This window comes from Lepidochelys kempii, chromosome 3, assembly GCF_965140285.1.
Source record: "Lepidochelys kempii isolate rLepKem1 chromosome 3, rLepKem1.hap1, whole genome shotgun sequence".
Taxonomy (NCBI): domain Eukaryota; kingdom Metazoa; phylum Chordata; order Testudines; family Cheloniidae; genus Lepidochelys; species Lepidochelys kempii.
Window position 1 is genome coordinate 145,986,883 of NC_136382.1, and position 17,676 is coordinate 146,004,558.

Below are 17,676 nucleotides of genomic sequence, written 5' to 3' on the forward strand. Positions count from 1 at the left end.
AGACTTTCATATTTCACTTACATCCTGTCCAGTTATCCCCAAAACATTATTTATAGACTCTCATTCCTTAGAGGATCACCTTTAGGAAATTTCAGGTGTATTGATTTCGTTTTGGCAAACTTAGTGGGCTGAGATTGGTTAGTTCCAGTGTTATCTATGGAGCGGTTACCATCTCACTGTAATACTATGAGACCATAACTTCTGTTTGAGCTGTGGTATATCTGTTAGAAAGATAGCTGGTCTTCATTTAAAGACCCCAAGTGATGGGGAATTCACCAAATCCCAAGGTAAATTGTTCCAATTTATTCAAATTTTTTGCAATCTATCTGTTAACCAGTTTTTAATCCACTTAATGTAGGCTGCATTGATTGTGTGTAATATAAATAGATTTAATAATAAAACATGATCTCATCAAAAATCAGTAATAAGTTTGTTTGAGAAGAACTATTTTTCATAATATCATATTGATTAGCATTACCAGTGTTACAGGACTTGGTTGGTGATTATAAAAACCCTCAATTCTCTTGCTTGTTTCAATGTATTTATCTGGAAGGTGGGAAAATGTTTCTGTACTTAGCTTCTATCTTGGGTATCTTTGTGAGGATACATATCTTTCTGTATTAAAAAATGTGCAACTATGCATTCACTGCCTTTCCCACTTGGTTATTGGCATTCCTCATCTTATATTTCAAAGAAGTTTTCTGTTACTTATTTAACATTTTCGGTTACATCCCTGGAGCATTTTACGTGAGTGGAGATCTACTGTATATTACTTATTGGAGAAAAAAAAAATTACTTGTAATTTTTGTTCTCAGAAGATAGTGATTATAATAGATCCCCACTTACCCTTCTATCTTCTTTACAGATTTGGAGATATTCTATTGTATCTACTCTTTTATTCTTTCACCTGAAAAAAGAACTGATTGTCAAAAGCAGTGCTGGCTCATCAGCGCTTAAGTGTACCAGGCAAATGAGGTGGTCTAATAGCTTGAAATTTAAATAGGATGTTTCTGCCAGTCACACAGAGGGAGCACAAGCCAAGAGTGGAGATCTGTTTACCCCTTACCACCTCTGAGTACAAGAATTACAATTCAGGAAATTTTCTTTACTTACTTAGTCACTTCAGGGGAAACCTTTGCTCTGAAGATCATGGGCATTTTTTAATCAGACATTTAAAGTGATCTGCTGACCTTTGACAAATTATTTCGGTCATCTAGGAAGAACAAGCATGGCTGTGATATCTGTCGCTGTAAGAAATGCCCAGAACTTCCTTGTGGTAAGATCTGTCCAATGGGCTTCCAGCAGAATAATCATGGTTGTCTTCTCTGCAAGTGCAGAGGTAGGTGTGAATGCATTACCTCCATATCTGTGTTTGCTTTAAAGCAATTAGAAGCTAGGAGAAATGGAAAGGAGTAGTACATTATATTAATAAGACTTGCAATTTGATAACTCAAATGGTGGTAGTCAACTTCATTTTCTGTAGGGGAGGACACTGTATAGTAGGGTTTTGTTATCATTTGTAGTTTTTGTGTTTTTAATGTCAGCCTAGTAAAGGTACACAACACACAGTTCTTTTGGCATTTTAGACTGCAGTCCATTCTTCCATTGAGAAATCAGTGAGAGTCAGTTGATTAACTTTAGTAGGATTTCGATCAGGCCCTTAATAAGCCTGAGAAAATGGATCGCTTTGCTTCCTTCACTGGAATATGTTTTTTTTTAAATCTATATTTAAAATTTTTTAAATATTTCATTTGACTTCCACCCGACCCAATTCACTGTACATAATTGCATCAGTATTTATACATTGCTTTGACTGTATAAAACATTATATAAGTGCTAAGTATTATTATTTCAACAGAGCTGTAAGTTGCTTAGTAGCTAGGTGAATATTATTTTTTTCTGATCCTGTTTAAATACATTTACCCTTAAGTGTTATCGAAATAATTTGCTACTTCTTCCCTCTGCATCCAACAAGTTCTTAGAGACTTTTGGTTGGTTAAGTAAAATTAACAAATAACTATTTGTTTTGTTAAAATATATGATTCTTAAAAGCTTTTACTTTTGTAAGTTTACTTTTCATGTCTGTAGAAGAAAACTAAAGGAAAACAGTTGGTCTATGGAATACTTCAGTCTTCCTTCCAGTCACAATGAACAGTGTCAAAGCTTGGCAATAATGCACAAGCTTTGACTTAACTTTTGGGGACTTATTTTACGTTCCTTCCTATTGGCTATGTACAATATGATCCATATAGTTTTATAATAGCTAAACAGTTCTATATTTATAAACAGCTGGGATTTATTTCAACAATATTAACACATAATATCCCTAATCATCTAATAATAATTTTGCAAAATGCAACTTTTGAGATAAGATATTTAAGCTTCTATTCTTTAATGAACAATACAAAAGTTAACCAGTGTTAAACAATGCTACTAACCTCGTGTACTCCCATGGTCTTCTATCACCTCTGTTCTGACACCTCTTACATGCCTCTCCACCTCCTCTCTCCAGGTGTGCATCACTTCCTGTCTCTTATATCTCTTCAAGAATGTCCTGCAGTTTCTTAAACTAAACGTGTTAACACTAAACTATACTACTTATATATCCTCCTAATGACTCTTCTGTCGTCACTTTCTCCGTCACCATTAAAAACTCCATTTCCTCAAAGTTACATTTTTTGGGTTATCTATAACTCCACTCTATCTTCCTCTCCTATATCAAAGCACTCACTGTATCTTACTGATTTTCCTTCAATAACATTTCTAAAATCTACTCTTCCCTTTCCCTCTCCACTGTCAAGTCCATGTTTTTGTCTTGCCTCGACTACTATAACCCTCTTTCTTTCCCATCTTTAATATGTCCAGTATTCAGCAGCTAAGATGGTAACCATTTCTCACTCCTTCAAAATGAGGCTGAGGAGTTTCAGTGTTATGCAGATAGACAGGAAGTTGGTGAAAGGAAATGAGCTGAGGCTGGCATGGTGAAATGCCTGACTCTCACTGTTGAGGCTCTGCAAGAGCTCTGCCCCTGCCTACATCTCATGTCCTGTGACACTACAACTTTCCTCCTGGTTTCTGCCCACTCTTCTCTAAGATGCCACAAGTCCTCCTGTTCTTTTTGCGGATACAGACTAACACGGCTGCTACTCTAAAACCTCTTCACACCTCTTTACTCTACTTTTCACCTCTTACTACTCTCACCGTTATGACATTTTCCCCACTGATTTCTCTGTAGCTGGAACAACATCCCTCTTCTTTTGCACCCAGTATCCTCATGCTTTCCGATCCCTCCTCAAAACCTATTTCACTCTACCATTCTCGTCCTGTCTCAAATACTGTTTAAATATATTAGAACATATATTATTCATTCACTGTGAATATGTATATAGAATAATAGGACTCTTATTATTTTAGTTTGTTTTATTCGTTGTCCTTCCTTTCCCTATACTTTTTATCGGTCTTTATATTTTGTCATATGTTTGGCTAATTTAGGCTGCAAATTCTTTGAGCGTGGACCATGTACTTTCAAATTTCCATAAAGCACCATCCAAACCTATGGCTTAATTTTCTGTTGCCACATATGGCCACTGCCTCAGTTTTCTTACCTCATCTGGGTAATTTACTTAGCTTTATGCATAGCTGCTTTGTCAGCTGTGGCTTGCTTACCATTCTGTTCACCTGTCTCTTATCCCTACTCTTAGGCCTGTCTGAAATTTTCTTCCATCTGCTGGACTCCCTACCCCCTTACAAACTCCCTCAGTAGTGAAAACCACTGCCAATTTTGCCTCTTTGCTGATCTGTATTACTGGGGCTTTTCTACAGCCCTTTCCCAGCATGCACTTCTGCCCAGATTACAATGCTCAGTGTCATTCTGGGGCTCAACCTGTGAACAGTCCTTGGTGGCCATGTGATCTTTCTTGAGGGCCAGCACATGCTGATACAGCGTCTTTATCAGTTATTATTAATAAATAAATGTCAACAGTAAAAATGTAAATGTCCTACAGTCTGTACTTTTCTCCCAGCATCTCGCTCTACATGTGAGTCTATGCATGTATGCATGCTTCTCTAACGAACTGTGTTAAATAGTTGTACTTTTCATCAATTGTTAGCTTTTGTTCAGGCTGCATTCACACAACCCTGAAATATGAGTGTTAGTCACAAAGCAGTTTTTACTTGGGGATGTACATGTGCACAAAATTTACTTTTATATTAACTGTCTTAACGTTGTAACAGCTGCAAGAGTTACATATCTAAATAGGTTTAAACTGTTTTAGCACTTAAATAAAGGCTACTTTGTGCAATTAAATTTCCCATGTCCTTCCAGGCCATTCCTTCAGCTGTAAAAGTATAGCTTATACTATACCAGTCCTGAGCACAATCTCATTTATTTAAAGGACTTGGGGACATCAGAAATCTTCAGATAAACAGGATTTTATATGAAATTGTGGAGGTAGTTGGCCAACTAGCTTTAAAGGAACTGTGATCTCAGGCATCCCAGACTACCTGCACAACCTGGTGAGACACAGTAAAACCATTCTTTTGTTAATCAGGTCTTTTGGTTAAATGAAGATTGCTTAAACAAGGAAGTACAGTTACACAACTGTATATGTTCATGTGTACTTGTTCAGCTACATTTTCTAACGCAAACATGTCCATGTATGTCAAGTTTTTTTGACTCTTGTAATTATCAGATGCAGTAGAGTCATAGAAATTCGGGATGGCAAACACCTAGAAGGACGCTCAGCCTCTCTCTGTGCCAATGTAGAATAGAGCTTGAGCCTGGGGTAACTCTGTCCAACATGTCCCCTTTTAATAGGCTACCTTTAGTGAGGCAGGCAATAGTTCTTGAGTGGTCTATAGGCCTTGTACTATGCCATGTAGCATGTGGATTAACCATTGTTACCCTTTTGTAGCATCCTTACATGGTGATGTAACGTTACTCTAGGCAGCAAGCACTATGTAATGGAGCATATCACCTTATGATAGACAAGTTTTTGAAAAGATGAATTCTAAACTTAGTTTTAGTTGGTAGGGAATTGGTCCTGCTTTGAGCAGGGGGTTGGACTAGATGACCTCCTGAGGTCCCTTCCAACCCTGATATTCTATGATTCTATGATAAACTGCTTGCCTATTTTCCTTTTTTTTTTTTAAATGATACCAATTCCATGTTTCTTGGATGATTAGGAGCCCTGCATACTCTGTAGCAAACTAGGCTTAAATTATTCAGCACTCCGGTGCAGCAGACTAAAATACCTGTGCCTACTTCAAGTACATTTAATAATAGAGGGTTTTATTGCATTCACTGTGGAAAATGAATAACAACAATCATTGAAGTATTTCTTGTGCTATTTAATTATGTTAAATTCCATTTTCATGCTGTTCCTAGATGTTTAATGTGCCACATGATTTTTATTTGTAATGCATCTCTGTACTGTAAACATTGTACTGGGAAATACTCATAGACTTTGGCAGCTGTGTAAGAGACAGTTTGGGTTTTGGCTCGAAGGTAGGCATGGGAAACACTTTGGTTTTGGAGCACCAAGAGTTTTTTTTTTTTGGAGCACCAAGCTTTTGCCACAGAGGAGGACTTGATTTCTTTTTTCCCCATCCTAGCAACCTTTGACAGCAACCAGCTGCACCACTAGTCCCTATTCCTGTATCTGCCAATGCATCTAAAATTATAGATAAGACCATTAGTGTAGCTGATTGTTTAAGCCAAAATGATGGGCCATGAAAGAGTAACAGTGTTAATTATTATTGTTTAAGATGATGTCATTAGGTCTCAGAGTCAACACCTCTCTGAGGTAATCAGGAGTCTTTTAGAGTTATTGTTTGACTGCTTGCATACGCACGTAGACACTTCGTCAGCTAAAACTTAGGTTTCCAAATGGGAACTATCTTCACAACTATAGGAGTTAAAACTTTTTTCTTTGTAAAAAGTTAGATTCTGGAGTACAATTCTGACAAATTCCTAGGGCATAGGATTCCAGGATACTTGGAGACTTATCTTTAAAAAAACAGCCCTATGATCAACTTCACAAATCTGGAACTAGAAATTGTAGATTTTCTGTTTTTATTTACCATGTATGAGATCTAATCTTGTTAAATAGTTAAGTGGCCTAAAATACAAAATAATGGACTGTCCTGTAGGTTATAACTTGAGTATTCAGTGTCTGTTTCATTTGCTGTTTTTTCTTGATATCACACAATTTTGAAAAGAATGTCATTATATCTTTCTTTTTTTTTTAACAAAACCTACCATAGAATTCTACTCTAGTAATTTTTTCTTTGCTAAAAGAGCAAGTTTACATGCGCAGATCATAATCATCTCATGTATGATTATACACCTCTACCCCGATATAACGCGACCCGATATAACACGAATTCAGATATAACGTGGTAAAGCAGCACTCTGGGGGGCGGGGCTGCTCACTCCGGCAGATCAGCATGTCATCATGTCTGGCTCTGACACGCTGCTCTGAGCGGCGTGTTAAGGGTGCCAGGCTGGAGCGGAGGGGTTGGATAAGGGGCAGAAGGTCTTGGAAGGCGGTCAGGGGACAGGGAGCAGGGGGAGTTGGATGGTTCGGAGGTTCTGGGGATGGGGAACAGGATAGGGCGTGGGAGTCCCGGGGGGCCTGTCAGGGGACAGGGGTGTGATAGGAGTAGGGGCAGTGAGGGAGCAGGGGGGTTGGGTAGGGAGTGGGGTCCTGGGGGTGATTAGGGACGGGGGGGGTCTCTGGAGGGGGCGGTCAGGGGACAAGGAGCAGGGGGCTTAGATAGGGGGTGAGTCTTGGGAGGGGTGGTTAGGGGCGGGGGGTCTCTGGAGGGGGTAGTCAGGGGACAAGGAGCTGGGTGGGGTTTGGATGGGTCAGGGGTTCTGAGGGGCTAGTCCGGGGGCGGGAAGTGATTATTAATAACAGAAATGCTCGAGGTCAAAGCGAGTTCGATATAACGCAGTTTCACCTATAATGTGGTAAGATTTTTTGGCTCTTGAGGACCGCGTTATATCAGGGTATAGGTGTAGTTCACTCAGAAAAGTTGAATAATACATATTCACTTTCAGTGGCCGAGTTCATTAAATAGAATACTGCTGCTATTGATCTTCTTGGAGTTAAATCACTTTAACAATATAGCTAGTTTAATGGCAATCCCTAGTTAGGGAAAATAGATACAAGAAACATAATGTTTATTTGGTTTTCTATTTTTTCAGACAAGACATTGAATAACAAAATACAGATGTGAAAAACTTGAGCTTATTTCACTCACTATTTTTATTATGTGCCTTTTTCAGAGAAAACCATGCAAAAATGTATGTAATATATTTCAAATAACCACCTGTCACCGGAAGAGATTTCTGTAGAAGAGGGGGGGGGGGTGTGTGCATGTGCGGATGCAAAAGAAGTCTATTTTCACCATTTTCAGAGACCGAGATCACATGAAACATGATCCTGTAGTACTTAGAGCAATTTCATGACAAAGATAGGCAAAATGTAGACAAAGTATTTGCCCCACTTTGTTACATGGTGCTAACTAGTGATGGAAGTATTAGCTATTGACATAAAAAATATCACAGCAAAAGGCTGATTAGAGCAAGAATGTCACAACAGACATTTTTTTTAAGGGAGAAAGATGCCCTATTTGGATTTTCAGTTATTCTGATCCATGTTGTGCAATATGCAGTTTGAATAAGGCATCAATCAGTATGATGGAGACAGCAAGACCACCTTAATACTTCTGCTTATATGTCCTCTTATTTGAGTCCGTATAAATCATATATTACTCCAAAGGAGGGCAGGGGATGGTACAGCAAATGAGTGGTTTGTTGGTGCTTCTGGCCAATACACTAAATCATTCTTTACCAATCAAGCACATATTGGAGGATGCCTACTGAAGCCTCAGAGCAGATGTAGTGTCACTGACACTATATCTTATGACAGATTTCAGGGTAGCAGCCATGTTAGTCTGTATTCGCAAAAAGAAGAGTACTAGTGGCACCTTAGAGACTAACAAATTTATTTGAGCATAAGCTATCGTGAGCTACAGCTCACTTCATCGGATGCATTCAGTGGAAAATACAGTGGGGAGATTTATATACATAGAGAACATGAAACAATGGGTGTTACCATACACACTGTAACGAGAGTGATCACTTAAGGTGAGCTATTACCAGCAGGAGAGTGGGGGACCTTTTGTAGTGATAATCAAGGTGGGCCATTTCCAGCAGTTGACAAGAAAGTCTGAGGAACAGTTAGGGTGGAGGGGGAGAATAAACATGGGGAAATAGTTTCACTTTGTGTAATGACCCATCCACTCCCAGTCTCTATTCAAGACTAAGTTAATTGTATGCAGTTTGCAAATTAATTCCAATTCAGCAGTCTCTCGTTGGAGTCTGTTTTTGGAGATTTTTGTTGAAGAATTGCAACTTTTAGGTCTGTAATCGAGTGACCAAAGAGATTGAAGTGTTCTCCAACTGGTTTTTGAATGTTATAATTCTTGACGTCTGATTTGTGTCCATTTATTTTTTTACATAGAGACTGTCCACTTTGACCCATGTACATGGCAGAGGGACATTGCTGGCACAGGATGGCATATATCACATTGGTAGATGTGCAGGTGAACAAGCCTCTGACAGTGTGGCTGATGTGATTAGGCCCTATGATGGTGTCCCCTGAATAGATATGTGGACACAGTTGGCAGCTGGCTTTGTTGCAAGGATAGGTTCCTGGGTTAGTGGTTCTGTTGTGTGGTGTGTGGTTGCTGGTGAGTATTTGCTTCAGATTGGGGGGCTGTCTGTAAGCAAGGACCGGCCTGTCTCCCAAGATGATGCGTTGGAGAGGTTTTAGTTGGGGGCTGAAGGTGATGGCTAGTGGCGTTCTGATTTGAAGGCATACATTGTCCCCAAATGTGAAATAGTTATGGGTGAGGAAAAAGTCACAAAGTTCAGCCACCAGGTTTGCTGTGACATTATCGGGGATACTGTTCCTGATGGTTTGTAGTCCATCTTTGTGTGGAATGATGGTGTAGAGGGCTTCTACATCCGTAGTGGCCAGGATGGTGTTTTCAGGAAGATCACCGGTGGATTGTAGTTTCCTCAGGAAGTCAGTGGTGTCTCGAAGATAGCTGGGAGTGCTGGTAGCATAGGGCCTGAGGAGGGAGTCTACATAGCCAGACAATCCTGCTGTCAGGGTGGCAATGCCTGAGATGATGGGGCATCCAGGATTTCCAGGTTTATGGATCTTGGGTAGCAGATAGAATACCCCAGGTCGGGGTTCCAGGGGTGTGTCTGTGCAGATTTGATCTTGTGCTTTTTCAGGGAGTTTCTTGAGCAAATGCTGTAGTTTCTTTTGGTAACCTCAGTGGGATCAGAGGGTAATGACCTGTAGAAAGTGGTGTTGGAGAGCTGCCGAGCAGCCTCTTGTTCATATTCCGACCTATTCATGATGACGACAGCACCTCCGTTGTCAGCCTTTTTGATTATGATGTCAGAGTTGTTTCTGAGGCTGTGGGTGGCATTGTGTTCTGCACGGCTGAGGTTATGGGCAAGTGATGCTGCTTTTCCACAATTTCAGCCCGTGCACATCAGCGGAAGCACTCTATGTAGAAGTCCAGTCTGTTGTTTTGACCTTCAGGAGGAGTCCACCCAGAATCCTTCTTTTTGTAGTCTTGGTAGGAAGGTCTCTGTGTGTTAGTATGTTGTTCAGAGGTGTGTTGGAAATATTCCTTGTGTCGGAGACGTCGAAAATAGGATTCTAGGTCACCACAGAACTGTATCATGCTTGTGGGGGTGGAAGGGCAGAAGGAGAGGCCCCGAGATAGGACAGATTCTTCTGCTGGGCTAAGAGTATAGTTGGATAGATTAACAATGTTGCTGGGTGGGTTAAGGGAACCACTGTTGTGGCCCCTTGTGGCATGTATAGTTTAGTGTCCTTTTTCTTTTGTAGAGAAGCAAAGTGTGTGTTGTAAATGGCTTGTCTAGTTTTTGTAAAGTCCAGCCACGAGGAAGTTTGTCTGGAAGGTTGGTTTTTTATGAGAGTATCCAGTTTTGAGAGCTCATTCTTAATCTTTCCCTGTTTGCTGTAGAGAATGTTGATCAGGTGGTTCCGCAGTTTCTTTGAGAGGGTGTGGCACAAGCTGTCAGCATAGTCTGTGTGGTATGTAGATTGTAATGGATTTTTTACCTTCAGTCCTTTTGGTATGATGTCCATCTGTTTGTATTGATTATCACTACAAAAGGTGTCGTTGTTGTGTGTCCCTCCCCCCCTACTGCTGGTAATAGCTCACCTTAAGTGATCACTCTCGTTACAGTGTGTATGGTAACATCCATTGTTTCATGTTCTCTATGTATATAAATCTCCCCACTGTATTTTCCACTGAATGCATCCGATGAAGTGAGCTGTAGCTCACGATAGCTTATGCTCAAATAAATTTGTTAGTCTCTAAGGTGCCACAAGTCCTCCTGTTCTTTTTACTATATCTTATGGTACTATTTATTACCCAGGCACCCCAAGCTAACTGACAGCCCTATAGTGTGTCATTCAACAAAATATGTTGCCTTTATCTCCAAAGCCAGATAGCAGTTAACTCAGCAATTGATAACAAGGGAAAGGAAGCTTGTTCCAATCTACCCTTATACAAAGCAAATTACTCCTGCCATTGCTGCTATGATTACTCTAGATTTGTGTCCATTTTCTTCCTGTTGAAGCCTCTGGCTTCCATACATATTGCAAATTACTATACCTGGATAAAAGGGTTCACCAGACAACATTGCTCAACTAAAGCAATCCCAAAACTGTACACAGAGCCAGGGTAAATATAGCCATGTACCCATCTAAAGATCTGTTGGATTCCAAGCAAAAGATGCTTTAATTTCTTAAGAGTAAATTTGAGTAATTAAGTGTAAGTTTGAGGAAGGGAACATGTTGGGGTAATAATTTCAGTCCTGTTACCTGCAAAGAAGCTAAATGACTTAAACACAATAAAGAAGTTACTGTGCATTTTAAAGTGTGATGCAGATATCACAGGTGTGGATTTATAGGACACTAGAACAGGTTTTGGTGTAATTGTGAGCTATAGTGAGCTGGGGGTTACAGTTATCCCAGAAGTGTGCCAGCAAATTTGCAGCAAGATTCAATGGGATTTTTAAAGTTTTATTTTCTGGAGGGGTTACTCAAAATTTTAATAATTTGGCAAAAAAAAAGTTAAAAATGCACGGCAGTACATCATACAAAAATTTGTGATATATAATCTGTAAGGATCCAATTGTAAATATACTGTAAATCAAAATAAATTTACTACAGTTCTCAGCAGTCATTACTGAGATGCAGCAATGTACAAGGAGAAGTAGTTATATAGATTTGAGTTTGATATGACAGACCACTCAGAAGAGTTGTCTTCACTGCAACAGTAAGTACACTAGAGCTAGCCTAGCTCAAGAGAGAGTGAATGACCACACTGGAGCTACATGGAGTGATTGCATTAGCAGCTGGTGAGTTATAATTTTAGCTGCTGCATCCTCAGGGTATTCCTATCTCCAACATCAGCAGCATTGGAGCATCAGCCCACACCCCCTGACAAGCTAGGTACATGAAGCTTTTAGGGACGTAAAAGTTTAACTGGTTAACCGATAAGCATCAGTCTTACTGGTTTCAGTTAATGATTAACTCCACTGCCGGGTCTGAGTCCTCTGCTGCCCTGTGTGTGTGGGGGGGGGGGGTCCCTGGGTGCGGGGGCCAGCAGCAGGGGCCCTGCATAAAACGTGGGGGGTGCTGCAGCACCCCTAGTTCCCCAGTTAAACATTTAACCATGTTGTGACAGGTTAGACCCCCCCCCCCCCCCCTTCTGGGATGCCACCTGATGTTGTGGGGTTTAACTAAGCCTCTCCTGCTCAATCAGCCTGGGTTCCTTCTCCGTACTTTGCTGAATTAGGCTCTCCGGCCTCTTGCAGCGCACGCACACACACACACAGGTAGGGCCACACCCCGCTGCAGACAGACTGACGTCAGCTCTGTGTGAGAGGACTCCCCCAGCAGTCCCATGCACACCCCTTTTTGGGAGATAAACCCAAAATAATACTGTCTTGTATTATTAGAAAATCTATATAGAAAAATATATACATATAGAAAAATCTGCACAGCGCAAGCTCATAAAAATCCGCCCTCTTCCTCAATGTGAAGAGAGGTGTGCACACTTCTTGCCCACCCAGTTAGAAATTGCATAAACTGAGTTTTATTATAAACAAGAAGTAAGTGTATTAACTACACTTAATAAAGGTGTATTTTAAGTGAAAATAAGAGATAACAGACAGAACAAAGCAGATTACTAAGCAAATGAAACCAAACACTCAAACTAAGATAGGTTCATTAAAGAAATTGGTTACAAATCGAATTTCTCATCCTAGATATTGTTGCAGGCAGATTACAGAAGGTCTTGAAAGACAGCTGCACTGGTCTCCCTCTTGAGACCTCAGGTATTATTACTTACAAGGTAGGTGCCCTTCCAGCTTGGGTTCTGTCCTTTCCCCCTTAGTTTAGTTTTTGCTTCCAAGTGTTTTTTGTGTCTCTTTGGGTGGGGAGGCAGAGGAGGACCATGATGATGTCACTCCCCTGCCTTATATAGCTCTTGTGAAGGCGGGAACCCTTTGTCTTCTAGTGGAAAACCACTGGCATTCCAAAAGGGGAGGAGGGTATCCAGTACCAGGTGACTCGGACCCATGTCTCTTCATGGCTGTGGCAGCCATTGCTCCTAAACTGTCTCCAGAGTCCACAAGAAGCCTAAGCTCTTTCACAGTCCATTGTTTCTGCTAATGGCCCATGAGGCCTGTCTGGCTTTTCCATTGTTGTACCTGAAGTGCTGGTTGGTGGAGACACCCAAATTAACACATTTGAAATACAGGTACATAGTTAATATCCCTAACTGCAGATACAGAAATGATACAGGCATACAAATTGGATAATCACATTCAATAAATCATAACTTTTCCAATGGTATCTTACATAAGCCATCTTGCATAAAGTATATCTCAGTTATGTCATATTCATATCATAAGCATACTTTCATAAAGAATATGAAGTAAAACGTGTCACATGTAACCGATAAAATTTTAATTGGTTACATGGTTACTTTTTTTAACCGCTATTTATATCCCTAGAATATTTAAAACACCACTTAACTCAAGCCAGAGAATTGTGTGTGTGGATGGGAATCAATTTATGGGCAAAACTTGCATTATAGCATGTGCCAACAGTGTACTGAAGACAAGCCCAGAGTGGTGGTTGGTTCAGTAAAGGACTCAATTGCTTTGGTGAGATTTAAACTCATTTTATTATATCGGCTATTGGGCTATTGTAAAACAAACCCAAATATCAACAGCGTCCTCCCCTTACCTGTAGTCCAAAATAAAGTTTTGGAGGAATGTCTAACTTTGGGCAAATCTAAGAGATGAAGAGAAACGGTTAGCTCTCTTCTTTCAAGCCAGTTCAACTATCCGATGTCCATTTTTCCTTTATCGGTCTATCCTTTTTAATATAGTTGTAGCTGTGGTAGTCCCAGGATATTAGAGAGGCAAGGTGGGTGAGGTAATATCTTTTATTGAACCAATGTCTGTTGATGAATTCCCGTTTTCCTTGCCTGGAATTGGGGCTACAGCAAAGATCTGAATGGTCCAGGATAAGAGATTAGAAGTGTATGCGTACACTCCTCTATTTTTTCACCAACACAGACATCCGAGAGCAACTGTTTTCCCCACAGAGTCCTTGTTTCACCACAAAAATCAAATGTGCTTTTAATTAAGGAATATGTCGTTAAGTATTATCTATTTAAAATATTTTCATTAACCTTCTGTATCTTCCTTGTTTTTATTATTTCTTCTGTTTCCCTCCAGTCATTATTTTTCGTCTATGTGTATTCTTCCATAACTTTCAGCATCTGTTTTTCCCTAGGCTGATTACTCTATAGGTAAAATTTCCCTTGCACTTTTCCCTGTGTTGTGTTCTTTAATGTCTTACCCATGTTCTCTCTCTTTCCTTGTTTCTGATCATTTTCCTTCCTTCTCTTTTCCTAAATTTCCCCTTCCCACTCTTTTCTTCCCATCATACACTTGTTATTTTTCCCCTCTGATGCTTACTTACTCATTCTCTTTTCTGTCCCTCTGTTTAGGTAAACTTGACTAATAAAATAGTCAAAACACTTTTTTGACTTTTTAAACAAAAAATGTTGTAACTTTTAATTTGAAAATGTTTTGTTTCAAAATTTTAGCTAGATTTTGTTTAAAGAAAAATGAAAAAGGGTAAAGAAAACCCTGAAAACATAAGGAAAAAATGAAAAAAATTCATTTCGGGCCAACAAAACGCTGCATTTGCCTTGGGAAGGGGGGAGGTGACATGTCAATTTTTCATTTCAGCAGGAAAAAACACAAAGACCCAAAATGAAATTCTTAGGATTTTTAGGTTCATTGACTAAACTGAAAAATCAGTTATTTGATCAGCTCTGCAGAATAATTGGGTCTTGTGCCATTCAGAGCTATAGGCCGCAATTCCGACATATATGTACGTATATGTTAATTGTAGGCACATGGTTAAATGCTTTGTGGAATAGGAATGCACTTAAACACATGCTTAAGTACTTGGTTGAATTATTATCAGCAGCTTGAACTTCACCTGGAATTAAACACACAGCCACAGCTGAGAAGTGATTACAAGTGTCGTGTGATTAAGTAACTTGGGGTCCATGTGTAGCTGGAACTGCCAATCATTAGTATGTTCGGGAGGGGGCTCTCAGGAGCACTTGTTGAAATTCTGCACAAAAACTGAAGGGAGGGTTGGCAGCTCATCAGTTGGAAGTGACAGAGGAAGGGAGAGACCTGGCTTTGTGGCTTGATCACAGGAAGACTGAGACACCAATCCAATGCTGCTGGTAAAAAGGAAAATGTGATTCTAGGATGATTCAATCAAGGCATTTCCAGTAGAGAGAGAGGACTATGAATGCCATTGTACAAGGCATTGATAAGACCTCATTTGGAATATTGTGTACAATTCTGATCACCCATGTTTTAGAAAGATGAATTCAGACTGGAACAGGTGCAGAGAAGTACTTCTAGGATGATCATGGGAATGGAGGGCCTATTTTATGAGACTAAAAGAGATTGGTTTGGTTAGTCTAGCAAAATAAAAGCTGAGAGGGGAGATGATTGCTGTTTATAAATATATGCCAAGAAAGATGAAAGGTAAATGCCAGGAAAGGTGAAGAGATCTTCAAACTAAAGGACAGTGTTGGTACAAGAACAAATGGATATAAACTGTCCATGAACAAATTCAGGCTGGAAATTGGAAGAAGGTTTCTAACCATCAGAGGAGTGATGTTCTAGAACAGGCTCCCGATAGGAGTTGTGGGGACAAACAACTTAATTAGTTTTAAGAGAAAGCTGTACAAACCTATGAGTGCAATAGTATGATGCAGTTGCTTATGGTGGTAGTGGACAGGGCTCAACAGTCTTGGTTCTGGTTTATGTCTTATGTTCCTAAAGCTCATGCTTCAGGTTTCATCCGGCCACCAGCAGGGGTCAGGAAGGGATTTCCCACCACCCCCACTGTATGGGAAACTGGGAGGGTTTCTTTTATATCCTTTCTCTGAAGCTTCAGGGATGGCCACAGCTGAAGATGGGACGTTAGGCGGGGAGAACCAGGGCACTGAGGTGGCAGTGAGCATTCTCTCTGTCAGGTGCGTGTTTGGCTGTTTCTTGCTCACATGCTTAGAGTCTAACTGATTGCCATATGTGAGACTGAGAAGGAATTTTCCCCTCGGTCAGATTGGCAGTGACTGGGATTTTTTCACTTTCCTCTGCAGCATGCTGGTGTGGGTCATGTGCCAGGATTATGTGGGTATATCTATCTCATTTAATCAATTCCCTCCCATTGTAGGGGCCTGGAATACTGGTGCACCTTTGTCCTTCCTATTCTCTGCTAGTCTTCTATGGATTGTAATACTTTGGTCTCATTTTGGTTGTTGGGTTTAGTGTGCTGGTGCTGGGTGCTGTTAGTTGCCTGTGATGTACAAGAGACCAAACTGGATAATCTAATCGTCCTTTTTGGCCTTCAGTCACAGAGTTTAAGTAGAATGCTAAATCACCACCACTAGCTATGACTGGAGCTCACATTTGGAGTATACCAGATTGCATCAGGTGTCAGGTATTTCCAAAATAATTTCTTGTGGGAGGATTATACATCCAAGGTCTTCACATGTCAGTATACCTTTCAAGGTATCACCGCGTGGTATATGCACGACTTCCTTATTTCGAAATATCTCACTTCCCTGTCACATTATGGGTCAGTGGATCTAGCATATGACCTCTAAATCTGAAAACTACTTGCTGTACTACTTTAAGTGTGTAGATACAGTGAATTCTTATTCTGATAATGTACTTCAAACCAATTTACTTACCATGTTTGTGATGTACATACCACCAGTGGTACATGCACCACAGTTTGGGAATTACTGCTCTCGATGTTATCAAAAAAGGACAGTTGCTACCAAAGGGAAAAAAAAAAAAGGGAAAATCCAGCATTCCTTTTCACGCTCCTCTCCATTTTATTTTATTATAAGCAGAAAAAACACTGAAAACAAACTACAAGAAATACACAGAAATTGCAGCTATCACTTTAGGCAAGAGATTACCAAAATAACAGTTATTTAACGCACATAATTTCTCATGCAAACAACATGTGTTACAGCAGTAGAACCTGAAAGCAAGTCAGATCACAGAAATCTCAGCCCAAAGCCAGTCATAGAACTCCAACCATAACCACTTATTTTTTAAAAATCCATAGACCCAACCAACCCAGAATCTGAATCCTTCTACAACATCAAATGTCATGAACCAGTCTCTGCCATCCCTATCTATGCTGGCCACAGAAGCCAGGTCAAAAAAGAGTTACCCAATCCACTAACTGAGACTACGACAGTTTGTGTTGCTTTTATTACTCACCAGTCAGCACAATCCAGGAACAAAACAATTTTCAACATTTACTAACTCTCTTCAAAATAAATCACATATTGTAATAACCAAAACAACCCAAATAAATATAAAACAGATTCATGGTATCGGGCAGTGCTATGTGAGATATTTTCATTCACTAGCATGACCCGTCATAAGTCTCTTGTGGCTTCTTTTCAGCCTATCACTTGTAAAGTATGTAAGGTCATACCTCTTTCATGGAAATACTTCTCATGTCACTTTATCCACTACCATGAATTCACATAATGTATAGGAAATTATATTCCTTGTAACATTTTATATTACATTTTCTGCTAATAAATTTGCTTGTTTTCTGCCATTGCTTTTCTTCCTGCCTTCATTTTTAATTTTCGCTGTATTACTTAGCCTGTCATACCATTTGCTCCATCAAGAAAAAGGGTGGAGATGAAGTGTTTTCCTACAGCCATTTTCTCCTTTAATGTTTATTAATCCTTCTCTTTCATTCTTTTATGCCAGCTCTCCTTTCCCTTACCCCTCTTCCTTTTTTCCTTCCTCCTCTCCAAGGTTTTCTTCAGTCACTCAATCCTCCACTCAGTCTCTCCCTCTTTTTCTACACTTCCTCTTTATTCTCTTTACCCCTGTTGGTTCCCCTGCTTCCACCCTATGTTACTCACTTTACTGAGTGTCAGCATACTACAGTGGAGAAA

The 17,676-nt window shown here is 40.0% G+C and overlaps 1 protein-coding gene across 6 annotated transcripts in view; it reads left to right on the forward strand.

Annotated features, from left to right (window-relative positions):
• CRIM1 (cysteine rich transmembrane BMP regulator 1) overlaps nt 1–17,676 on the forward strand; it is a 300,395-nt gene that overhangs the window by 247,204 nt on the left and 35,515 nt on the right. For 4 of the 6 annotated variants that reach the window (XM_073338355.1, XM_073338356.1, XM_073338357.1 and 1 more), the window contains one exon: nt 1,218–1,339. The exons of the other annotated variants lie outside the window; for them this stretch is intronic. In XM_073338355.1, coding sequence (XP_073194456.1) covers nt 1,218–1,339 — 122 coding nt within the window. The remainder of the gene's footprint in view (nt 1–1,217; nt 1,340–17,676) is intronic. 6 annotated transcript variants of the gene reach the window in all.